The following is a 27,960-nucleotide window of genomic DNA, read 5'->3' on the forward strand; positions in this document are numbered from 1 at the left end:
GTATGTCTTTGATAAGTTCAACTACGGTTTCGTTTGAAATTATTTTGAAATTTAATATTGGCTATATTTTTATAAACTGTTTATACTGTTGAGCTTATTAGTAACCATCGAGTTTCCATAACGATTTGTATTCGATATTTTGGACATAATTTGATGAATTGTCTCAATATTTCTGAATATAAGCTATGTTTAATAACTAAAAGTTGCTAGTTAGTACAAATTATTAACAATAATTACTAGAAAACGTCCATTAACTCAAAAACTAGGAAGAAGAGAAAATAATCAAGAACGGAAACATTTCTCTAGTTGCAAACAATTTCGTACTAGTAATAATTATCCTATACAAAATTGAACAGCTGTCTTTTGTTTACTTATTGTTAGCCAACTACTTTGTTATAAAATAAACTTTTTTGACAAGTGAATTATTTCGATTTTACGTAAAATGCAAGCGTTTTTAAATATTCTGGAATCTTTAATTCTTATTTTAAACCAAAATTTGTAAACATTTCGACGGTTTTGTTTTCTTGAAAGGTTTTAGGAGTAAAGAGTTCATTTACTTTTACTATTTTTGCGGATTTAGGATAGTAATTTTGTTTTTGCAAGCATTTTTGGAAAAGGTAAAGAAATTGAATCATCGTATCTTATGAATCGTTAATTTTTTTGAGAATCTTTTTGGTTTTGAAGCTTGAAAAGCCACCTATTGTGACATTTATTTTGATTTTGGTAACAATTTATTAAGAATTTTGAACATTTTCGAGACCATCGAGTTGACGATTTTTCTTGTCACTTTAATTTTTATTGGCATTATAAATAAAACAATTTACAAAATGAAATCGGAAATTTTAAAGAAATTTTAAAAGCTGGCAGCTTTGTTTCTCGAGTTCGAGAACGATTATAATGAAATGCCACAAGAAAATCGTAGTTCATTTAGCATTGACCTTCAAAAGGAGGAATTTAAAAGTTTATGGGATAAAGTTAGAGATGCTTATGAGGCTTTTTTACTAAATAGCGAGGACTCGGACTCAAAAGAAGATTGCGAGCATGCAAAACACATTTATAAAGAATGTAGGTTGGCCTACATCACTGTTGCTGCTCTTATGGGTGAGTTGTCCCAATCTTTTTTGAGTAAGTCGGCACTTACCTCGACTCAATGTGCAACGGGTGCTAATGCATCTTCAGCTAGTATGATGAGTCGTAATTCTGGCCATCATATGAGCTTGCCACCTAGTACAATGGAAGTTTTCAAAGGCGATTATAGAACTTGGGCCTCTTTTCGCGATATGTTTACTGCTGTTTACAATAATTGCGAAGATTTATCAGAAGTCGAAAAGTTATTTTATTTGAGGCAATTTACGAGTGAAGATGCTCTAAAAATTTTAAAAGATTCTCCCCTGACAAATCAAGGTTTCTGTAACGCATGGAAAAATCTATGTGATGGGTATGAGAGTAAACGAATTTTGGTAAATAGCCAATTGAAGACTTTGTTTAATCCTTTCCCGTTAAATCTGAGTCTGCTAAAGAAATAAAAAGGTTGCAAAGAGACATAAATAATTGCATATCGGTCTTAAATTTGCATGATATAGATATTTCTTCATGGGATCCTATTTTCGTTTATCTTTGTTCGATAAATTTGCCAGTTCTTACATTGTCTTTATGGGAACAAAATGTGGAGAACAAAAAAGAGATTCCTAAATGGAGCGATTTAGATAGTTTTTTGACATCGAGATTCCAATCATTGGAAACAGTATTCGACTTTAGAAGTTCTAGTCCAACGAAAACCATCTCGAATACTGATTCAGGTCACTTTTTTGTAAATAGACCTAGAAATAATCGATTTAACTTCGATAATAGAAAGGGTGCTAATAATAATAGATCTTCAGATGGTCAGTTTAAATTTTTTGGGACTAAGGCAATAAAGAAACCAAAATGTAATTTATGTTCAGGAGAGCATTGGCTGAGATTGTGTTCGAAATTTTTGGAAATGAATCCCGAGCAAAGATTTTTGGAAGTTAAAAAATTCAATCTTTGCATTAATTGTTTAAATGATGGTCACATGTTTGACACTTGCACATGGAATTATGGTTGCTCGGTATACAAATTGAAACATAATACGCTTTTGCACCGCGATGTGTCTGGAACAGCTCCGAGCGATAACCAAAAATATAATCCATGTTCCAGTCTAGCGGTTGTGCAAGGGCCAACCGTTCAAAATTATTTTGCTGCTTCGGAAGAAAAGATTTTATTGGGAACTGCCATATCTTATGGTAAAGTTTTTTCGGCAAGGGCAATAATTGATCCAGGGTCGCAAAAAAGTTTCGTTTCGCAGAAACTTCAAAATATGTTGAAATATGTTCAAAATATGCCAACAAAGTCAACTATTACGTGCATTTCGGCACTAAACAACGCGACACCTGGTCCTGTTTTAAATGAATGTGACCTTACATTGGCCTCTCGCATCGATGTGAATTTCAGATTAAACCTAAGGACGTTAATATTGCCAAAATTAACGGGCAATTTGCCTAATGAAATAATCGATGTTTCTGGTTTGAGTTTGCCATTGGATTGGCAATTGGCTGATCCAAGCTTTGCAGCAAGTGGTCCTGTTGATATTTTGATAGGAGCCGATTATTATCCGAAGATAATGTGTGATGGTTCTCAACAAAAGGTTATAGGAGATATAATTGTTCATGAGAGTCGATTTCGTTGGGTTTTGTTTGGTTCGGTACCCAATAATAGAAACGAATCGACTGTTCAAACGTTTTTTACGAAAATAAAATATAAGAAACAAAATCTTTCGAAACCTAAACAACCATCACAATTTTCAAGAAGTCCACATAAAGAAGTACCTAATTGTAATGAAAATTTAAAGCCTCAAAAGAAAAGTTTTAATTCTACATGACATAGAAAACGTATTGCAAACATAGAAAAACATAAACGTTTTGTACAACATAATTTGAAGATTGGCGACATAGTTTCGTATCGAGACGATAATTTGTCGAAAAATAAGTGGCATTTAGGCCATGTTGTTAACGTTTTCATAGATGACGAAATGCTGAAGTGAAAACGAACATTGGTTGTTCTATTAAAATACCAGTGGAGAAGATCGTCGTTCTTCCCACACATTAATTTTGTTTTAATATTTTTACAGTATCATGATCTATTATTGCGGTATATTTAGGATGTAATAATAGTTTATTTGGAGAGTGCAACGAATACAATGACTACGAAAAGCGACTGGTCTCCTTATCGCTATTGCGCGGGAGTTTTGGCTCATGATCATTGCGTACTTGTGGAAGTACGAAAGCACACAAGAAGAAGCGTCATCCAACCAAAAGAAGAAGACGTCTATGTATACATGACTGTGTCCTGGTTTTAAGGATCTACGAAGTAGGAACCGTACTGGAACGATTGGAAAATAGTGGATTTTGTATGGTAACCACGGTTCCGAAGCTAGTTGGTGGTCTGGTTTTTTAATTACCAGTACCCGGCTATTCCAATGGTCATGGAAATGTTTGAACAGTTTTGTGTCATGCACTTCTTTTAATTGAAAACAAGGACCATAACACAGCTGCAAACAACGAATGCGAATAAAGGGAGCTGTATGAACGTACTGTTCGAATGAATGTTTGTAAGACATTAAGAGTTTATTTAAAATCAATGATCTTAATAGCTAAATACAAAAATCTTAAAACTAACTAGAACTATGATAAGACATCTTGTGCACATGTGTACTTTCAGTCTTATCAGTGTAATGTTTCTATCTTAGCATGGGGTAATAACTGCATCAGTGATATAAATATATTTTATGCCTCATTATTAACTCTAACATATGGTTTATGCGTCACATAAACAACAGAATTAATGTGCATCTTAGAACTAAAGTTCTTATCACTGCTACGGCTTGTCCTAAAAACAAAGCGATAATACATATTTATTTGTAGTACAAACAAACGTATATAATATTTTTTATGACCTAACCCATGCACTTGAACTTATAATTTATGATCTTTCTTATTTTACTTAAACAAAATTAAACATAAATAAATGCGTGTTCAATTCTGAACAGGAGCACCGTCGCAGGAACCATGTTGGTACCCTCATACAACGTATGTACGTTTACAATAGAATGGAATTCTTTGTGGTAACCATGGTTCCGAATGTGTCTAATCTAGTTGGAGGTCTGGTTTATTTGTTACCAGTACCCCTCTAGTCCAATGTACTATCTACGGGTGACCTGTTTTGTCACAATAGATCGTGATACTTGAGATGATATAGGAGACTTTGGAAATCCTTTGCAGTGCTTTTGGATAAGTAACTACGTATTGTCACAATTAGTTGGATTTGGAATATTGGTATTCGAATCATGAGTTAATATTTTTGGTTTGTTTTTTTTTTATTTTTTTCCTTTCATTAAATAGCATATAGTTTTCGGATTGCAGTACTGCAAGGGGGCCGGGATGTTCAGGTTTGAACAGAGGTTTGCCCATCCCTGGTTTGCGTCAGATGGTGACGTTGCCAAAACCTTTTGAAGAAAAAGAAAACTAGAGGCGCTGTTGTTATCAGCTGATGCTTTTAAGCTAAATATTCGTTTTAGCTTAAGCTTCACATACTTTTTGGCGGGTTTGTTATTCGTTGCTCGGCCATCGTAAAGAAAAGTTTAGTTTTCTTCTAATTATAAATATTTATTTTGTTAAATTTTGAATTTTATTTAAATTGTTATTAAATTTAATTTATATCGAGCCATTGGGTTTTAAATAAATTGTGAATAAAATTGTTAACAAAACTGTGGGAAAAATAAAAGGAAAGTGTTGTTTTTATATGGTTAAAAACTTAAACCTCAATCCTGTGTTTTTTTTTTTTTTGTTTTTGCTTTCTTCACCAGCGCCAAGTGAAAGGTACTTGGCTAACCTTGGAAGCTTAAAAGGATTCCACCACCAGGACATTCCGAGGGCAATTCGGCACCTCAACATATGTACTGTCACTTTTTTATCCATATGTTATTCCGAATGTATGTCAAAATTTTTATTTTACATACGATTCATAATTTTTGCTATCACACCTGCCTGTGTTTTTCTGTATGACATAACCTATAAATGTAATCAAAGCTGTCTTTTTAATGTGTAAAAATTTCTAAAATTATAAATTAATTTATTAAAAATTAAAAAATACTTACTTTTTCATGTTCTTTATTAAATTATTTTCAAAAAAATTTTATTTCAAAGCAAAACAGCTGTTTTGTTTATGTTTGTCATACGAATATTTTTTTTTTTATTTTATTTATCTATAAATTTGACATTTCGTTAAATGATATTTGTATTAATTTGCTGTTTATTAATGTTCAATACTTACTTATTGTAATCGTTATTTATGTTTGTTACATCATTTTTAAATTTGCTGTTAACTGTTCTTGTCACGGTATACCTATAATTTTATAACGTTTTTTGAAAAAAGAAAAAAAACAAAAAAAGAGAAAGAAAGAAAAAAGGAAAAAAAGAACCGAAAAAAGAAGGAGATAAAAAAAAGAGAGAAAGGGAAAAAAATAATAAAAAAAAAAAAACAAAAAAAGAGAAAGAAAGAAAAAAGGAAAAAACAAGAACCGAAAAAAGAAGGAGATAAAAAAAGAGAGAAAGGGGAAAAAAATAATAAAAATGAATGAAAATATCTATTTACACCAAACACTTTAGTAAAGACCACAATAAAAACATATGTTTCGGTGGTCTTTTCCAATGATTGACAATGTTACTGAGAGTAACAGCAACAGAGGAAGAAGAAGTCATACGACGATCACGCTTTACGTACTTAAAGTCTAATGAAAAAGTAAAATGAAATTCCATCCGTATGACAAAAAAGAGTCGTATGATTTATATTTTTTGTGTTAACTCGATTGGTATAAAAAATAAAAAAGTAAGAAGGAAACAGCTGTTTCACTTTTTTGTATGTGTTGACATAAAAATACATCCCTGATCTTATGCGACTTGCTTGTTTTTTTAATAATTTCAAAAAATAAAGAGAGCCATACGACTGTCAAATTTTGCATCTGTTTTTTCTCTCAATAGTTGATGTTTTCATTACATACTACGTTTAGACGATCCCATCCGTATTCTTTTACACAAAAATTGGACAGATCATATTACTTGTGTGCTCGTGTAAAGGGGGCTTAAAGGAGTTTAGAAACAGTTGTAAGATTAATAAATAATAAGATAATAAGTGTTTATTTGTTGAAACATAACTCTAACCATAATGGAAGTCATATTAAACTCTTAAAAAAACTGAAACCAAACAAAAACTTTAATGCAAAAAAAAAAAAATATTGTTTTAAAATAGCAATAAAGTAATGAAAAATAAAAAATATGTATGAAACAAAAAAAAATATTGTTTTAATTGAATTAATAAGATTATAAAAATGTTACGAAAATAAGCTTACTTCAATCATATTTCAAAAACTATTTTTCAGTAAGCTTCTAAGCTTGTTGTAAACTGCAACTAGGAATATTATCACAAGGGTTCAATTTTCTTGATAAAATAATTGTTAACAAGCCTTTTATAATAATTATCATAAGAGTTTTGCAAACCTAACGCTAATGGTAGTAATACTATGTTTCCACTGACTTGAAATCTACTAGGTTTGCTTAAACCTCTTCAAGGTGTTTCCACTGAGCATACTCGTTTCCGATATTCGAATTTTCGAACAAATTCGGTCATTTTATTTTGATACAACGATAGTAATGTTAATATCCTTTAAATTTAAACATTGAAAATATAAAATTACAGTTGTAAAAATATAAATTTTATTATTAAATGCCACTTATTTTAAAATTATAGTTTTTTCTATTTTTATTTCAAAATGAAAAGTCACTTTTTCATAGTAGAATGGAGTGGTTTTTATTTTGGAGTTTACATTTTACAATGATAAATAGAAATCATATCGCAAATTAAAAAAAATTATGTATAAACCATATATATATATATATATATATATATATATATATATATATATATATATAAATTGAACCCTTGTGATAATATTCCTAGTTGCAGTTTACAACAAGCTTAGAAGCTTACTGCAAAATAGTTTTTGAAATATGATTGAAGCTTATTTTCGTAACATTTTTATAATCTTATTTATTCAATTAAAACAATATTTTTTTTTTTTTGTTTCATACATATTTTTTATTTTTCATTACTTTATTGCTATTTTTCAATTATATTTTTTACAATTTTGCACTTTTCTATATACATATTAGGCTTCGTTTCAAAAAATAAAATGTTTCCCGTTTTTGTGATATTACAACTTTTTAGAAGGTTTTTGTATCAGTGATTACTATGCTGTAATAATTTTTTTCAAAATTCCAACTCCTTCCTCTGCATATCTGAGGCGGAAACCACTGATTTTGAGCGACATTTTTTACAGAGCAGAAACTGTAGAATTTATAGGAAATCATGCTCTAATAATTGATTTTGTAGGAAAAATCAATAAGAATGAGCTTAATTTCACACTTTATAATGCTTCAAAAGTGCATTTAGTATTATCCAAAGATGCACTTTTTTCAAAAAATATTTCAAACAATTCATAATCAAAGTATGCTTTTTGCTGAGACAAATGGTGCAAAAACAAAAATTTTATCATTAACCTTTTAGATGTGATGAGACTTTAAATTTTCAGATTTTAAACTTTACAACGCTATATTTCGAAAACCACGAAAGTTATAAGGCCCAAGATTTGTCATTATACAAGTTATATATGGAACATTAATTCGATGGAGTTTTATTAAATTCGGAGATGATGATGAAAAACACCATTGTTTGATCGGAAATTATTAAACTACAAGCCAACATTATAACTATCACAACTCCTAAAGGGATTACAATAAATTAAAAATTTTAACACTATTTTTTTAAGGGCATTGAATATTATATTTACGAATGATAAAATCAGGTTTTTGAATTTTTTTTTTTTAAATTGCATTTTTTCTTTTGCTCTTATGCATTTATAGTGCATCTAAATTCTGTCAAATTAAGTTTATATATCTTAAATTTTCCTGTAGAATAGTATACTAAAGTCAGATTTGAAATTTGTACAGCAGTTTTCGGACTATAAAAAATGTCGCCCAAAATCGGTATTTTGGCCGCAGATATGCAGATGAAGGAGTTGAAATTTTAACAAAATAATTACGCCAATATTAGCGCTGTTCCAAAAACTGTCATAAAAGGTATGATATCACAATTTCAAAAGTATTGCGTGAAGCCTAATACATATATTTTACGTATTAGTCTATTATTGGTAAATGGAAAAGACTTGTTTATACTTTTTATGAGCTCGTCCTCCCTCAATCCTATAGAAAAAGCGGCGTCTATAAAATAAAAAAGCACATTTTTTTATTATGTGGCATTTTTTATATATTAATTAAATTACCTTTTTTAAACAAAAATTTTTTATTACTTTATTTTATAAAATTACACTCTTAAACACTTAAAAACACTGCCTTTGCCAAACTAAACAAGACTGAAATGAAGAAGAATAATAATAAGAAAAACACGCAATAAAATAACGGGATATCTTATACGAAAACAATTACAAAACTATTGCGATCATTAGTCTTTTACAATCACATTTGTAAAACTTGTTATCGTAACTAAGTGTACAGCAAGTATTATTGCAAATATTGTTGCTATACGAAGCGTTTTTTAAGCATTATTTTAAAAGTATTCATAATTTCCATTAAAATAAACCTATCTTAAGTATCCTTATGAAATGTTGTAGAAAATTCTTTATTATAAGTTTTTTTTTAAATGTAGTTATATTTTGATTATGGCTGGGTTTGTTGAGATAAGTTTAACAAAAACCGCACACAACAACAAAATCTTACAAATCAAACAACTCATCAAGTCTTTTCAGCCATACCATCCAGTCAAATTACGTCTTACTATCCAGAGAAATAAAGGCTCAGTTAGTCTCTACGTTCCGTAACGTTTCCGTTCTGTAACGTTCCGTTGACTGTTTATGTGTAGTTAGTTTCTATGTAAGAACATAGCAGCTATTTTTAAGAATAACAGCCAAAAAAGCAACTCTGACTTCTTGTGTCAAAAACCAGAGTTGATTTTCTTTCTTTGCTAGAGTTGTTTTTTTCCATATATTTACAATTTTATATAAATTTAGCGCTTATATTGAAAAGACATTTGTATTTCTCTGTTCTCTGCAATTAAATAAATAAAAATGAAACAGATTTATTAATCAATTGTATTATAGACTTTTATGATACTTACCAGGAATTCCTTTTGTCCACATGATCTTTGTCCACATGATCTTTTTTTCCGGCAATCTATATTCCTTGTTAAATTTATTATACAAAATATCATTTTGTTCAACTAAAAAAATTAATTTCTCGTCGTCCATTTTAAAAACACGATCTACAAACTTCTTGACCAATGATTATCAGTGGACACATTTATAACGAATTTTAATAATTAAATTAATTATAAAAAGTAAAAACACGAAACACGATTTTTTTTAATTTCTTTCTTGGACTTTTTTTCTTATGTCGTTTATGTTGAAACTAATGTCAACTCTTATATTTTCTTTGACATATTTCACGTTTTTTTTTTATTTTTCGCCTTTTTTTTTAATTTTAAAATTCATAACATTTAGTATATCTTTTTTAATAAATAATTACTATTTTATTATTATTATTAATTTTATTGTTTAATTATTAAGTTTTCAATTAATAGTAATAAATAAAATTTTTCGTATGTACATTATTTTTAAAACATTAACATCACTGTTTTTTTATTGTTTACATTTTTTTGTATTTTATGTCAGCTGTTTGTAGCTGTCACTTAACGTTGCGGATTGAAATCTATTTTCTACAGGTTCATCCGCAACGTAACTTCAACGTTACGGCAAAACTAACCACTTACACAGGTTTTCGTAAGCCAAAAAGGAATCAGCTGATTCATCACGGAACGGAACGTAGAGACTAACTGAGCCTTTACGCTACTATCCAGTTTTTATTACGTGCATAGTAAGAAAACAAAACCAAGAACTAAACAATACGCAATACTCAAAAATGTTTGCACTGTTCAGTCGTCGTGTTCAGTTCGGTTGAGTTGAAAAAACTTAACATGGCCGCTGCTTGTTTGTGTGGCTGCTGAAGAAAAACAAAATCACTTGCTAATTATTGCAGCAGCGTGTGCGAACAGTTGACTGATTTCAGTTAGCTTCTAAGGGAAAAATAAATACTTGAACATTTTTCAGTTTAGTCGCCAATTTAGAAAATAAAACTAAAAACTAAATATTAAACCCTGCAACGCGTTTTATGCTTTTCAAACTTTTTGCACTTTACAAGCTGCAAGTTACACACCACGCGTCATTTTAATCTTTCTTTTAATGTTTTTAAGACTATTATTGTTTTAAAAGTCGATTTTTAAAGTTTTTTTCTTTTATTTTTAGTGAAATTTATTTCATTTTAGTTTAGCCCACTCGTCAAAAGGTGATAGTTTCTGAACCTTTCGCCACAGGGTATACAAAGGCGTCACGAGCAAAAAACTATTTCCCTCTCTTTCGCACAAAACGATTTCAATGATTTTTTTAGCTGTATTTCACCAAACAATTTCAAAATCAAACAAAAGCTGATTTTAGACTTTTTTAAATGTCAAAAGTGACACCTCTGTATACATTGTGCTTTCGCGGCAGACGCGTTACAAACTACAGTATGTAATTTTTTAAATGAAAATACTTTTACGCGTGTTGTGTACTCCCAACTTTTACTTTTACGGCTAAAGATGGAAGTACACAACACGCGTTGTACTCGGTAACGCGTTATAGGCTTCTTCCAAAAAAGTTGAAATGGTGTATTTTCATTTAACAAGTTACACACGGCGTTAGGATTAGGGTTGTATTTTGTTTTATGTAGAATAATAATAAACTAAAATGAAATAAATTTCACCAACAATGAAAGAAAATATTAAAAAATAAACAAAAACTTAAGGCCCAAATAAACTACGCAAGCAGCTTATCAAACATACTTTTTTCATTCGCACACACTACACAAACATTGTTCGTACAAACACCGATTTTTTAACGTTTTTGTGGACTTGCAAAGATACAGATGACAATTTTTCTTAGAAATGTAAATTTTGTGAAAAATTTGTTATTAATGAATATAAACAATACAAACGGTTTGAAAAAATTCAATATGTTTGTGTAAAAATCAAATTTTTTAATTTTTATACAAACAAACAGAAAGCATTTGTACAAACACGAAACACTCTCACAACAGGCTTGCACAAACGTAAAATATTTTTATATTTGTCAAGCCGCTGGTGTAGTCTATTTGCCACTTATTTTAAAATTATAGTTTTTTCTATTTTTATTTCAAAATGAAAAGTCACTTTTTCGTAGTAGAATGGAGTGGTTTTTATTTTGGAGTTAACATTTTACAATGATAAATAGAAATCATATCGCAAATTAAAAAAAATTATGTATAAACCTAATATCCTAACTAATATATATATACAATATAAACTCATATCTCCTAAACTATAAAAGATAGATATCGTCGTTCATTTACAAAATAAGCGGTGTCTGGTACTCTTTTCAAATTCGGCCCCTTTAGGGAATAAACGGGCAAAAACTGTATTTTGGTACTTTTTTTGGACCCCATTTATCTTTTAAACCAGAGAACATTCAAAAAATATTTTTGGCATCTTCATACCATGACGAAAAACTAAATATATGAATTCATTCCACTTTTACATTGAGACTTTTCCTCAGGGGTGGGCACGCAAGCGTGTCGAGCTTGTAGCCAGAGGGGGGAAAGAAGAAAGGGTAGTAGCAAGACACGCACGAATCGTAATTTGAGGGGTTTTTTTTCGACATTGCTTTTCCTTCATGTTGTGATTTTGCTAGTTGTTTTATTTCTATTCTGCTCTCACAGCGTAAAGATCGTGTGCCACTTCTCTCACACATGAATTAGTGTTGCCATTTGCAATAATTTAATTTTTTCATATTTCAATAAATTTAAAAATTATTTATTTTTTCAAATGTTATGAGTATTAAAATGTTATTATATCCCCAGCAAAAAAAGTCTGGAAAAAGATGTAGAATTTTCATCACAACTAGTAACCCGAAGTGCTTCAAATTCAGGTGAAAAACCTATGAATTTTACATTAGCGTGTCATTGGAGGGATGTTATTCATTTTTGATAACTTTGAACTACATCTAATCTTATCTTTAGAAGCTGTAAAAATCCGATATTTGTATGTCAAAAATAAACCACATTCTTTCAATGAAACGCTTATGTACATTTCATTGGTTTTTCATCAAAATTTGAAGTACTTCGAATATGTTGTTTGTAGTGACTTTTCTACATCTCTTTTCTCATTTTTAACTGTGTTTTAATTTGTAAGTATATGTTTGGTTTATAAACGCGAAAAGTATGCAATCGCATTTTTAGATGTGATTAAGATGTCGTTTGTAAAGTATGACATCAATTATTTTTTGCTGGGTCTTTAATAAAATAGTAGCAAAAATAGTAGCAAAAATATGTATTTTAAAGTATTTTAGTATATTTTTCATAAATTTTTTTTATATAAATATTTACTTAAATAATTAAAACAATATTTAATATAACAAATATTAAAGAAATAGATTTATTCATTTATAAAATATTTAAAACAATAAATTAAGAATTATAAGAAATGGCAACTCTTACACTCATAATTTCAAAAAGCGGGCATGCCTTAAAAGTCTCAATAGAAACATTCAAGATTTTACGAAGGGCATTTAAAAGAAAATTGAGAAAAGCCCAGGGGGAAAAAGTCTCGATGTAAAAGAGGACTTAGTACTATTTTTGGTACTTTTTTCATAAAACATAATTTTTGGTTTAATAACTGCCGGTCCACACTAGGAAACTATTTTTGGGAAACTTTTGATTTTGCGTGAGAGAGAAAGAGAAAGAAATATCATTCATCTCTCTCGCGGTACGGAGTTTCTCGTACTCGAAAACTCGTTTTGTTTTGTTATGCAGAATGCAATTAACACGTATTTTCTAAAACAAAAGTTTCCATGTGTGGACATTAAGGAAACTTTAAAAGAGAATTAAGAAAAAGTTTTTCAACTAAAGTTTCCGCGTGTGGACCGGCACTAACTTATGCATATGAATACATAATACGATGCGATTTTGATTTTATTAAAACACAATGATCCAATTTATTTAAAATTTTTAGATCTAGAAACACTAAATATGCTAATGGGGTGTTATTTGGAACATGGGTGCCAAGTGATATTTTTTTGTACTTTTTCATTCTCCATTTGAGTTTTCTATGATATTGAAATCGAAACATGAAATTAATAATAAATGGACTTTTCGGTACTTTTTCGTTCTACAAAAGTACTTTTTTGAGTTTTCTTTAAAATTAAACCTAGAAACATGAAATTAAGCATGTAGAGCCCGGAGTAAATAAGAATCTATAAAAGGGGACTTTTTGGTACTTTTTCGTACTTCAACTGGTACTTTTTGAGTTTTCTATAAAATTAAACCTAGAAACATAAAAGTAAACATATAGAGTACGGATTAAGTGATAACCACTCATAAGGTGAAGTCAATTCAACAGCTGATCACTCATTTTGTTTATTTGAGGTAGATACAACTGTCAAAGTACACCATTTAGAGTTGCCACAATCCGAAAAAATATGTACATCTATATAGGGATTTATTATATTTTAGGACAAAAAATTAATAAATAAATTTTATATTCATTTCAATCCGTAGTAAATTTATGGGAAATACTCAAAAATTGCACAAACTATTTATCTTAAATATGCATCTATTTTATCAATTATAGGGAACTTTTTACTAATCAATTGAGAGTACAAACATCCCACAATTGTAAATAAAATTATTAAAACTTGATTTTATCATAGATATCTTAATTTTTAACAACTTTCCATTGTAGTGGTTTGGTCACATTTCTATAACCCCATGTCTATATTAGACAAATATTTATTAAGCTAAACGTCAAATTGTTATCATGATAAAAAATTAGCAGGTACAGACGACAATTGTTTAAACAACGTTGTCATGATAACAAACGTCATTTTATTGTAAAATTTGATTAGAATTTTGTTTTTGTGCAATTAAAATTAATTTTTAACATATGTTTTCGTGAAATTAGTGTTTATTTACAAAATTTGCATTTAATTTCGATTGTTTTTTTTAAATATAGCATTATTTCAATAAAATTATCTTTGAGTTGTCGTGATAAAATCAGCATTTTGTTACCCTATGTATTAACATAAACAAAAAACTGACAATTTTTCTGCCGACGTTTTGTCAATTGCCGTGATAAATATTTGTCTAATATAGACACGGGGTAAAGATCATTATATATTTCTTATACGACAATGGTAGAGACCTACACGGTATTATAAGCACAAAGTATACAGAGGTGTCACTTTTGACATTTAAAAAAGTCTAAAATCAGCTTTTGTTTGATTTTGAAATTGTTTGGTGAGAAGAGGTATATAAAATACAGCTAAAAAAAATTATTGAATTCGTTTTGTGCGAAAGAGAGGGAAATAGTTTTTTGCTCGTGACGCCTCTGTATACCCTGTGTTATAAGTTCCCAATATTGACTGATAAAAAATAATATGTATATAATTTGTATTTTTGCTACTACATACTTAAAATTTTGTAATCTAATATTAATTTTTTGTTATTTTAATTGATAATTTATTTACTTTTTTAATAAGTAAATAATAAATAATATTCTAACCCCCTTATTCACAAACAACATTTTTATTTTATAAAAGGTTTATAAAACAAAATTTTCATACAAAATACCGTTTATAAAATAAAAATTTTGTTTGTGAATAAGGGGGCTTACCCTTATTTTTCAATTCATGTATAATTTTTAATAAATTTTATCTTATAATACATATTTACTTTACGTGAAGAGATTTTTGGGCATGTGGGATTGTCTTTTTGTAAGGTAAATTAAAAAAAACACCGTGACAACATATAAATTTTTTGACAGAAGTATCTACTTTTGTTGTTTTTGTAGAATTGACTTCACCTTATAAGTGCACCCTGGTGATAACCTAATAAATGGGACTTTTTGGTACTTTTTGAATTTTCTATAATATTAAACCTAGAAACATAAAATTAATCATGTAGCGCCCTGAGTAAGTGATGAAATATAAAAGGAGAATTTTTGGTACTTTTTCGTTCTTCAAAAGGGACTTTTTGAATTTTCTATAACATTGAACCTATAGACATGAAATTAAACATGTAGGGCCCGGAGTAAGTGAGAACATATAAAACGGGACTTTTTGGTACTTTTTCGCTCTTCAACTGGTACTATTTGAATTTAATAATAATATTAAACCTAAAAACATAAAATTAAGCAATCAGGGAATTGAGTGAATGAAAATTTAAACTGGAGTATTTTCTGGTAGTTGAATATATAAACATAAAATTAAACACGCAGTATCCTGATTGCACGAAAATTTAAAAAGGTTGTTTTCTGCTTTTTTTTCTTTTACTAATACTTTTCGAATTTTCTATAATATTGAACCTAAAAACATAAAATTGGACACGCAGCTTCCTGATTGTATAAAATTCTGTATGCGAAGAATTTCTGGTTGAAAATCAAACATGCATCATCCTAATTTAATTAAAATCTTTAAAAAGGCACTGCATGGTACTTTTTCGTTCTTAATTTGTTTTAAATTGTCTGTAATATTGAGACTAGAATTATAAAATCAAACTTATATAAAAGGGGACTTTTTGATATTGCAGATATGTATATGTTTATACATTTACAATAATAATATTTATTTTATTTGTTTGTATGGGGACAACAAGGCGGTAAAATGGGTGAAAAACTGCCAAAATTAATACTTTTGAGAGAAAATACTGATTTTGTCTATATTTAAGCAAAATCATTTTTGATTAGCAAAGTGTCGTTGGGAATGTTGGAGCAGGAGAGTACAAAAAATAGGCCAAATGGTCGGTCTGCTTTAAGACCGATTTTTTCTATTATAAAGTCAAAATATTATAGACTATGATTTTTATAATCTCAGAAATATGGATTTTTCGAGAGCCTACCCTTAGCGGGAAAACGGTAAAAAGGGAAATTTGTAAACACTCAAAAAATGCATATCTTCGGACAATTCAAACTACTTCAATGTATTCTTTTAAACTTTTTTTTGGTACTTTTAAAATAATGCTATCTTTTTTAATCACACTTAAACGGCTGGAAGGATTTTCCTTAAATTTCGAACATAGTTATATCTATGTTTCAAAATGGATGGTGTATAGGCTATATTGATTTTCAAAACTAGGATTAGAAGGGGTGAAGAAGGGGTATATGGATGAAAAATGGGCAAAATAAGTACTAATTTTGCCCATTTTTCATCCATGTACCCCTTCTTCACCCCTTCTAATCCTAGTTTTGAAAATCAATATAGCCTATACACCATCTATTTTGAGCCTAAATACTAATTATTATACTTAAGCAAAAAAGCAATTACGCTTTTTAAGTGTCTGAAATATGTATATATTAGCAAAGTTCCGTTTCGAAAGCTTGACCAGAAGGAGACAAAAATAGGACGAAGTACAAAAAACGGGAAAAAATTAGCAGTTCTGTGTTTTAAGACTATTTTTTTTCGTTCTAAAGAAGAAATATTTTAGACGATGAGTTTTGTAGTCTCAGAAATATGTTTATTTCGAAAGCCCACCCTTAGGGGGGAAAACGGGAACAAGAAATTCAACCTAAATGAGCAAAAACGGGTAATTATGTGTTCCTCTGGTACATTTTTTGTATTTTATTTTAAAAATTTTACAGGAGAAGCAAAAAACTATTTAAATTAAAAAGTTTGTTTCTATCAACGCGATTTCTTGTTATTCAATAAACAAATTCTTTAATAGTAAAACCTAATATTTTTTATTGGAAGTTGACAAGTTATGGACAATAGATGAGGGAATAAAACGGTAATGAAATTTTATCTATAATTCTTACAATTTAGCTGTACCTGCAATTTGAACTCGGCGTATTTCGGGAAAATCGCATTTTTTTGTAATATTTTAGTGAATACGTATTAATTCTTTACTATTTTACATTTTAAATAAAGTATTTTCAGAGTATTATAGTTCAGATAATATAAAATATATATAGGAAGTTTTATTCATATTGGACTTTCTTAACCCATAAATTGTGGAGTTCAAAAGTCAAATTTTACAATATTTGTGAATTCTCAGTGTACCATATCGAAATATTATTTATTTGTCGGCCAAATTTAATAAAGATGACTTGAATTTTTAGTATAAAGTCTTATGTTTAAAATAACAGTGAAAAAAGTAAAATTAACCCTTTAAAACACATGGGACAAATTTACCCCCGAAGTTCAAATAATCAAAAATGCACTATAAAACTTATGAATTAACCCTTTTTGAACATATACGGTTTTTATTTTTAGACATAGTATGTCGAAGATCGACCGAAAAAATGGACTACATAAATTATCAGTTTTAAAAACAAAGTTATTCTTTTAAAAATGTACACCTCAAGTTTACACCATAGTCAAAAAGGGTTAATGTATAATTTTGTATACTTACCCCATTATTCATAAACAACATTTTATTTTATAAAAGGTTAATAAAACAAAATTTTCATACGAAATTTGATTTATAAATCGTTTATAAAATAAAATTGTGTTTATGAATAAGGGGGTTAATATATAAACTTTTATTATATTTCTGCTATTTATCTAATTATAAATCAAAGTGACATTTTTAAAACATTTAATTTTTCTAGGATTTATTTTCATTAACTTCATGGGAAAATTTATAAAATGTGATCTATTGATTTTAAATTATAATTTCGTTTGTTATGGGAAGTAAAATATTGTAAAAAAGAAATAATATTAATAAAAAAACATCCAGTTTCTTTTTATTCGATTAACCGAATAATTTTGAATTAATGAACCAGCTAACTTAAAACCTCAAATAATTATTTGTCGAATTAACCGAATAAGACAAAACCCCAAATAATTGAATACCATAATATATATTCACATCAAATTTAAACACATAAATAAGAAATCATTCGATTCTACTAAATATAACATATATTTTATACCTAAATTTACAAATATTATACATAATTTATTTAAATTAGCGATATTATTTATATTTATCATTGTAAAATGTAAACACCAAAATAAAAAACCAATCCATTCTACTAAGCTGAACAAAAAGCGCATGCAACAACAAAATCTTTCAAATCAAACCACTCTTTTACATTGAGACTTTTTTCAGCCATTCTATCCAGTCAAATTACGTCTACTACCCAGTCAAATTACGTCTACTACCCAGTCAAATTACGCTACTATCCAGTTTTTATTACGTGCATAGTAAGAAAACGAAAACTAGAACTAAACAATACGCCTCAAAAATGTTTGCACTGTTCCAAGATATATTAATTATAAGGTAGTGTTATCAGAACAGCTGATCGTTTTTTGCTATTATGTTCATTTTTCGCCGTGGTGTATCATTAATGTCAAACTTTGTTTACATTTTGTAAATGTCAAACTTTGTTTTCATTTTGTTAATGTCAAACTGGTTTCATTTTGTATATGTAAATTTTGTGATTAAAGTGAAATTGTGTGATTAGGGTATATTTTTGTGTTTTTACGCTTGTATTTATAAAAAATCTTATTTTGCTTTTAATGCACTCAATAGTTAAAGCACACTTTAGCCTTAAAAACCATTAATAAAATTGTGATATTCATAAACAAATAATAAACGTATATTAACTATTGTGCTGATTTATGTTTAAGTTGGCAGCACTGTACAATATGGCTGTCATTTTATGTGTTAGTGTTGCGTACAATTAGGATAAAATATTCGTTGATTCGGTTTTCTTAATTTCATATTTTTGTTTATAATAGATTTTTGACAATAAAAACAAACTTTTAAGAAAAATAAATATATATGGCTTTAATAAATGTCTATTTAGTTCAGATGTATAAATATAACATATAATTTCTAATTATTATTAAAAGTATCCGAGTAACGGATATTTTGCGACAAAATATACATCACTATGACACATTTTCTTATTTTTACTTATTTTCCTTGTAATTTTTGATAAATTTTTGCAAATATTGATAAATTTCTTTGATATTTGACTAATTTTAATGCCGGCGAATATATTTTGCATTAGTATAACACTAATCAATATAATTTACATGGTTAATTACTTTATGGCATTATATTTAACCAACAAACTTTGAAAAAGCCAAATCAAATGATTTTGTCCATCATTTGGTTGACAGACGGGCATTTCCAAATTGCCTAAAAATAGTGCTGGACAATTGGAATATTGTCAAATATTCATGCATTAATCCAATAATGCCTAGATTTGAGTTTTTTCCTCAAAATATAATCGTTTAAAAATTTTCTGGGATTTTATTTACAAATTTTTAAACGTTAAAATTAGAATTTTTAGATTTTATTTTAAAAGAAACCATAATTAGTTTTCGCAATCAACCTAAAATTACCGGAAAAATCTTTATCTGAGAAAAAAATTGTTAAAAATCAACTTATTGTTGGCTTAAAGAAGGGTCGAACCTACAATAAAATTCTTCTAATTGTCAATGGTTTATTGAAGGTGTTTTAAGCTATTTCATGTTTATAAATACGATTTTCCTGAATTTTGCCTAAAATTGTTTAATAAACCTAAAATAAGTTTTTATAAATACAGCCGTTAATCTTTAAAAGTTAAAACATCAAAATAAATTATAAACAGATTCAAATTTATAAACATTTTTTGTTTAATTTAAATTCGCTTTGATTTATTTGTCAGCTGTTTTTGAAATGTTTCCCTTACAGCCAATTCACCTTCAAGTGCAGGCACAATGTCAAACTACATATAAAAAAAATATAACCAATTCGCTTGGTATTCTGAATTCGCCGATGACACTACCTTATAAAATTAATATACCTTGCTTTGGACACTACGTTATAAAATTAATATACCTTGCACTTTTCAGTCGTCGTGTTCAGTTCGGTTGAGTTGAAAAAACTTAACATGGCCGCTGCTTGTTTGTATGGCTGCTGAAGAAAAACAAAATCACTTGCTAGTTATCAAGATATATTAATTATAAGGTAGTGTTATCAGAACAGCTGATCGTTTTTTGCTATTATGTTAATTTTTCTCCGTGGTGTATAATTAATGTCAAACTTTGCTTACATTTTGTAAATGTCAAACTTTTTTCTCATTTTGTTAATGTCAAACTGGATTCATTTTGTGTTTTTAATCTTTTAAATTTTAAACATCAAAATAAATTATAAATAGATTCAAATTTATAAACATTTTTTGTTTAATATAAATTCGCTTTGATTTATTTGTCAGCTGTTTTTGAAAATTTTCCCTTACAGCAGCATGTGCGCACAGTTGACTGTATTCAATTAGTTTATGATTAAAAATTTTAACAAGTTTGCAAAGGGGTAAAGAAGAATGGGAAGTAGCAAAGGACACACGAATCCACGGTATACTTAACATGTCACCTTGTATTCAGTACACCATGCACGAATCCAGTGTACACTTAATAAGGTAGCCTCGTCGCTACAAAAAATACGACATTACAAAAACAACAGGCGATTTGTTACTGTGAAATAATCCCATCTGTCAAACAATAAAAATTGTTACGTGTCCCTTGGGAGCACTAGGTTGAATCCTGGCCGACTAACTTTACGCATGACACACTCAGAGGTGGTCTCTCCCTTCAACCTAGCATCGGGACAGTACCAATGGATATTTATACAACCTGACGATTTTTTTTCTTCTTGCGAGACACGCAAGAATTTTATAAATAAATTAAACTTAAAACTAATAGACGATACTGAATAATCTTAACCCTAACTTCTGATATGTATCTTCTGTTCTATAGTTAAATATTATAAAAAGCAAGTGCAATAATTGTAATTTCGAGATAGAATACGTTGCGTCGAGTATTGAATTGATTGTACTCTTTTTTCTCTTGCTATTATTTTTCTTACTTCAGTATGGTTACCTGTTGTTTTAGGAAAAGAGGTGTAGATTTATCTTTGGAGTACCCTTTTTGAGATTCTTCCCAGGAAGAGTATGGTTTCCGTAAATAGTTGACTCTGGTCCTGCTCCAGATAAAAACCAGTCTCAAGCTGTTTGGTCGAAATATTAATATTAATAAACATTTGACCATAAAAGCTAATAAAATAACCTATACACTATGAAACTTACTTTCTCCAAGCTTAGAATACTATTTTGCAGGAACACTTCTAGATTTCCTTCTCACTTGTTGTTGCAGTAACCTTAAACTTTATTTCTCATCATATACTCCAAATTCTCAAACTCTTGCCAAACTATAGACACACAAAACATATACTGTCAGGAAAATCACACAGCTTTCTTTTTTTTTTTTGTAAACTGATGCGATACCTTTAGGGACAGAAAATAATGATTATTCTTACAATTTAAAACAAAAAAATCAAATACAAGGATTAAGAGTAAAATTTAATTGAATATACGATTTCTTTTATCTAAAGATGGATTATCGGTTAAAACAATGATTTTTATTTTTTAAGTTTTATTTAAAAAACTTAATCTAAATTATTCTTTGAGTTTTATATATTACTCAGAAAATAATAATTTACGTTTTATTTTTTTGTTCAAATCATAACGATTATTTTTGATTTTTATATTTTTCATTAAAAAATAAAAATCAATTTTAAGTTTAATTTTTTTACTTGAAAAATAAAAGTTATTCTTGAGTTTTATTTTATTTTCAAAAATAAAACTCAATATGAAAACATTTTCTTATATAAAATGTTTAGAGAAATGACTTTTTACAATACTACATGTAAATTTTATGCTTTTCCAAAAAAAGGGCAAGTATGAATTTTAACTCTTCACTTCTAAAACGCATAGCTATGATAACTCTTTCACGTATACGGGACACCGGTGTCCAGCGGTTTGGTTTTGTGCGTGAAAGGGATAATATTAATATGTTTAAAATTTTCAATATGGAATATGTGCGTCCAATATAAGTGAAGAAATTTGGGCTTTTGACGTTTAGGTTTTCAGCGGGATACTTTGTGGGAATAAGAGTAGATTAGTGGACAGCAAATGACAAATTTCTCAAAAAGTATAATTTCCCATTAAAATGAGAAATTATACGTAGGTAGTTTGAAAAGAGATTAGATTTGGTATGGTGGCGTCTTCCGCATTTTCGGCAGGTGTCCATAGAAGGACATGCCCTTAAAACATGGCTTTTTGCAAGGCAATTTACACAATACTTGTGTTTGTTCACCACCTTATGTCGCTTACGAGTATCCATCTCCAAAAACTTCTTGCAAGAACGTATCGAGTGGAATCGTCTACAAAGTCGACACTGATATAATTCAGTTCTACGTCTGTGCGTAAGATATGTTGGCTGATTGCGACTTGAACTGTAAAGTAAAGAACAAAAAAAAAAAAGAGACAAAGAAAATTGGAATTAGTTGTTGAATTTTGATTGTAGATGAGTATTGTAAGTTGCGGGTTTGTTAAGATATATAGTGGCAAGTTGCAATTACAAGTTTAAGAGGAATTATTATCATTAAGTAGTGGCAAAAAGCAGAGCTTGACTATAGGACGAGTTATTGTACCAGAGGCAGTTTTGACATCGGCAATTCGAACATTATTGTCTTTGCCAGAGTGGGTTTTTATAATTCTTCCCAATCGCCATGACCATGACGACAACGAGATCGCCGCATTTAAGATTTTTAGAGACATCTTTCCATTTATAACGTTTGTGTAAGGATTTTAAATAGTCTTCCTTCCATCGAATTGCAAATTGTTGGTGAATCGCTTTGAGTCTCTCCCATCGATTAATGAGTCCTACTTTAAGATCGTAAGGTTCAGGGAAACTCATAATAGGAGCACCTCTTAAAAAATGTCCAGGAGTTAAGGCTGACAAGTCGGAAGGGTCCTCTGATAAAGCCGAAATTGGTCTAGAATTTAATATTCCTTCGATCTGAGTTATTATAGTAGTGAATTGCTCATAGTTAAACTTGTATGAACCAGTAACTCGTTTCAAATGGAATTTAAAGCTTTTTACGGCTGCTTCCCATAAGCCGCCCATGTGAGGAGCATGAGGGGGAATAAATATCCATTCAAATCCATGACATATATATTTTTGAGCTATATCGATCGAGGCTGACTTTATGAACGAGCTAAACTCGCGTTGTAACTGTCTATTGGCACCAACAAAATTTCTTCCATTATCAGAATATATCCTGAAGGGAAGTCCCCGCCTCCCAACGAACCGACAGAATGCCGCCCGGAAGGCTGGAGTTGATAAGTCTGAGCACACTTCTAAATGAATGGCTTTTGTGCTGAAGCAAACGAAAACACTGACATAGCCTTTTATTGTAGTAGCATTTCGAAGAGAAGAGCTTTTGAGTTCAAAAGGACCGGCGAAGTCGACACCAGTCGTTTGAAATGGGACAGTGAGACTACATCTATCAGAAGGTAAGGGTGCCATAATTTGAGAACATGACTTTTGTTTATAGATTATACATGTTTTACAGTGCAGAATAATCTTTTTGATACGAGCTTTTAATCGTGAAATGTAGAACTCATTTTGTACCATTCTACACATCTGATTGCAATCTGCATGAACAAGAAATATGTGCAAATGTTCTAAATAAAGTTGACAAATTCTTGCGTTTCCTGGTAATATTATTGGAAAACGTTCATTATATGGTAGTGATGCATTTGCGAGTCTTCCATTAACCCTTAACATGTTTTCCGAACAAAAAAATGGGTTTAAAGCTTTTAATGGACTTTTATTAGATATAGGTACATAATTTGAGACATCTTTATATTCTGCTGGATAATGAGATTTCTGAGCTAAAGTGATTAATCTTACTTTTACATATTTGACTTCTTTTTGAGTGAGATGTACTTGGGAATATGTGAATTGTGATCTAAATTTTAAGAGACTATTGTGATAAAATCGGAATACATATGATAAAACTCGGAGAGCTTTGTGATATGTTGAAAAATTATTCATAATATCTACCATTTGTACAGAGGTTTGGAAACATTTAACTCTTTTATCAATTTCCTGAGTTTTTACTGGGGTCTTCTTGGGCCATTCCGATTGTGGCTTTATTAGCCACTGAGGTCCTTGCCACCATAAAATGTTATTAGCAAGTTCATTAGCTTTGCAACCACGAGTACCGAGATCTGCTGGATTATCATGTGTACGAACATGACCCCAAGTAGCGTGGGGTAAGGCGCTATGAATTTGAGCTGACCGGTTTGCGACATACGTCTCCCAAGTGTGTGAAGGCTTGGATAACCAGCCCATTACAATGGATGAATCTGTCCATAAAAATATATCACAATTGGGTAATCTAAAAGATTCTGTGACATATTTTACTAATTTCGAGAGTAATACAGCGCCACAAAGTTCCAATCTTGGTAGACAAATTGGTTGTATAGGTGCTACCTTGCTCTTTGCTACAATTAAGTTTGAAAATACGACTTGGGAGGAGCTTTGACACCGTAAGTAAACCGTTGCGCAATATGCTCCCTTAGATGCATCTGAAAAACCGTGAATCTGAACCACGTCTGCGATATTATATTGGAGCCATCTGGGTATATTTATGCTATCAATATGTGAGAGATCTGTTAAAAGTTTGTTCCATTTATTTAGTATTTCCGGATTAACTTCATCATCCCACTGTAATCCTTCCAACCATAATTCCTGCATTAGCATTTTGGCTCTGATTACTATTGGTGTTATCCAACCAGCTGGGTCGAAAATAGATGCTATACTAGACAAAATTTTTCGTTTCGTGATTTGTTCAGCGTGAGGTATTGGGAAACAAGAGTAACTGAAAGTGTCAGTAAGGGCATTCCATTTAATTCCTAAAGTTTTCATTGAACTAGTTTCATGAAATCGAAGTAAATCGGAATCATATAAATCGTCGCTTGGAATATCCTTGAGAAGTTGGGAATCATTTGCGGTAATCTTTTTTAAGATAAACCCTGCAGATTTGAGAGTTTCTAGGATTTGGGTCTGAGACTTTCTTGCCTCTTCAAGTGTGTGGCCGCCTGACAATATATCATCTACATAAGTTTCATTAAGTAATATTTTAGAAGCTAAGGGATACACGGTTTGAGAGTCTTTTGCAAGTTGGTGGAGGGTTCGAATTGCTAAGAATGGCGCACAGTTTACGCCGAAAGTGACGGTTTTGAGCTGAAAGTCTTTAATAATGTTATCGGAAGAACTTTTAAAAATTATTCTCTGAAAGGGTCTGTCATTTGGGTGAACTAAAATTTAACGATACATTTTCTGTATGTCTCCGCTAAAAACATATCTGTACATACGCCAATTCAGAATTACGGTAATTAAATCTGATTGTAACGTGGGACCAGTATATAAAACATCGTTCAGTGAATGACCAGATTTGGTCTTACGCGATGCATTAAACACTACTCTAACTTTCGTTGATTTATGTTCTGGTCGAATTACTGCGTGATGGGGTAAATAAAAGGAAAAATACTTGCCATCTGACACTACTTCACGATATGAAACTGGCTCCATGAGATCGAGGGTTAAATACTCTTTAAGAACATTATTGTATTCATTTTGGAGCTCAGGAGTCTTGGAAAGAGATTGGTTTATACGCGAATATTGAACTAGTGCTGCGATGCGAGATGAACCGAGAAATGTATGATCAGGAAATTCCTTTTTAAATGGGAGTCTTACAATATATCTACCACTTGCGTTTCTTGTAGTAGTTTGTTTATAGAAGTCTTCGCAGTATTGATCGTCATCTGATATCACGGGATGGGATGATAACTCTTCTTGTTCCCAAAATTTTCTCAATGTATCGTTTAGAGAGGTGTTTTCTGAAGGTTTGACTGTTGTTGTAAAGGTATGCACCGTGCTAGTACGAATAGGGGCACTTAAAACCCAACCAAATATGGTATTATATTAATAAACTGTTCAGAGTCATTACCAAGTATAAGATCTATTGGAGTAGATTGATTGAAATTGGGATCTGCTAGATCTATATTTGAGAGTTGAGTGGAATCAAAGGGTTCAAATGAAAGGGTTGGAATTTGTTTAGTAAGTTTTGGAAGAATAATGCTATTTACAGAAAACTTTAAGTTATAACGTTTTGCAAAAATAGTAATGTTACATTCTTTACTTGCAGATTGTAATTGACCACCAATTCCCACAATTTCAACATATGATTTTTGGTAAGGTAATTGTAGTAAAGATCTGACTCTTTCAAATAAGAAAGTTCTTTGCGAACCAGGGTCTATTAATGCTCTGACAGTGAACAATTGTCCAATGTGTTCTATTTGCACTAGTGCAGTGCGAAGTAATATATTTTCATTATTAGAAGCAAAATTAGCTTGAACTTGACAATTTTGGGATGTACTGGGATTTTGGTTGTGATCCATTTTCTGGTTATTGGTACAATCGTTTATTTTTTGATGTGACGACTTTTCAGTCTCTGTTGTGTTGTTGGTTTGTATAGGTTTGTATGTGTTTTGAGATTTTTGCAAATGAAGCAAAGTGTGATGTCCCGATTTGCAAATAAAACAAGTATTTGTGCTTGCACATTTAGATTTTGTGTGGCCTGAGGATAGACAATTATTACAAATTTTATTTTGAAAGACGTAATCGATCCTCTGTTGTACCGTATATTTTCGGAACTTTCCACAAGTTCTCAGATGATGATCTCCAGCGCAGAGATGGCACGGGCTATTTGGGTTATTTAGTTTTTCTTGTGATGAATAGCACTGAATTTTAGTGTGAGGAACAGCCGGAAGACTAAATCGCTCTTTTGTGGTTTTTATTGATGCTATTCTATCAACAACTTCATAACGGTTTACTAGAAATTCATCCATTTGTGCCCAAGTTGGCATTTCACGTTGAGATTTGAAGGACTGTTCCCAGAGAGCTAACGTATCGTCGGGTAATTTTGTAGAGACTAAATATATAAGGATTGGGTCCCATCCCTCAATTTTCACGTTTAGTGATTTAAGTGTTGTTAAACAGTCAGTAACTGTTGAATGAATTTTCTGTATAGAATGGCTATTTTCAGAATTTGCGACTGGTATAGTAAACAGTACTTTTAATTTATTGTCTATTAAGACACGTTTATTGTCGAATCGAGATTAGAGAGCGTTCCACGCGTGATCGAAATTCTCATCGCATAGAGTATATCTTTTAACAATGGCGCCAGCACTCCCACTTGTTTTCACCCTTAAGTAGAATAATTTTTGGGCCTTTGAAATCTCAACATTTTCTATACATGCTGTAGTGAAAAGGTCACGAAATGCCGGCCATTCTTCGTAACTACCTGAAAACGTATCTATATCACATGGAGGAAGTTTTATAAAAGAAGTTCTTGTTCCTGTGGGAAATACATGTGGGAGAAGACTTGGTCGCGCCATTGCACCTGACATTTCGCATGCTCTTGAGAGTTTTAGTATGTCAACAATATGTGACCTACATGTATAATAAGTTTCAGAGCAAGCATTGAAGTTGGTTTTGGCATTTTCTTTATATTCTTTAGAATTTTCTGATCTTGGGGAAACCATGAGAGATTCATATGATGTTTGCAACTTAAGCCATCTATTTTCGAGATCATTTAACTTGGTTTCTAATACTGAATCAGTTTGATCTTCTATATCAGACTTGCCAAAATTTGTACAAAATGTAATTAGGTGATCGCAATCAAAAAGGAACTTTTCTTGTTTGGCAGAATTACCATTTTCTTCTGAAGTTGCCATTTTTTAGTTTCTATGAGAATCAAGTTTGAATACTATTTGTTTGAAGGAATAAACTGATAGTGGAATATAATCTACTATTGTATTATATATACAACTGGAAATTAAATATTTATA

The 27,960-nt window shown here is 30.2% G+C and overlaps 1 protein-coding gene across 1 annotated transcript; it reads right to left on the bottom strand.

The window, feature by feature from the left end:
* Positions 1 to 3,803: 3,803 nt before the first annotated feature.
* Positions 3,804 to 27,846, bottom strand: LOC119600196. Its single transcript, XM_037950293.1, has 6 exons — positions 27,567 to 27,846; positions 26,058 to 26,687; positions 25,439 to 25,959; positions 24,107 to 25,291; positions 5,060 to 5,130; positions 3,804 to 3,906 (listed from the first exon to the last, which is right to left on the bottom strand). Exons 1-6 carry the CDS (start codon positions 27,844 to 27,846, stop codon positions 3,804 to 3,806), a joined length of 2,790 nt encoding a protein of 929 aa, XP_037806221.1.
* Between the last annotated feature and the right edge of the window lie 114 nt (positions 27,847 to 27,960).

This window comes from Lucilia sericata, unplaced genomic scaffold, assembly GCF_015586225.1.
Source record: "Lucilia sericata isolate MDLA Ls3-8-SP2 unplaced genomic scaffold, ASM1558622v1 Contig000107F_arrow, whole genome shotgun sequence".
Taxonomy (NCBI): domain Eukaryota; kingdom Metazoa; phylum Arthropoda; class Insecta; order Diptera; family Calliphoridae; genus Lucilia; species Lucilia sericata.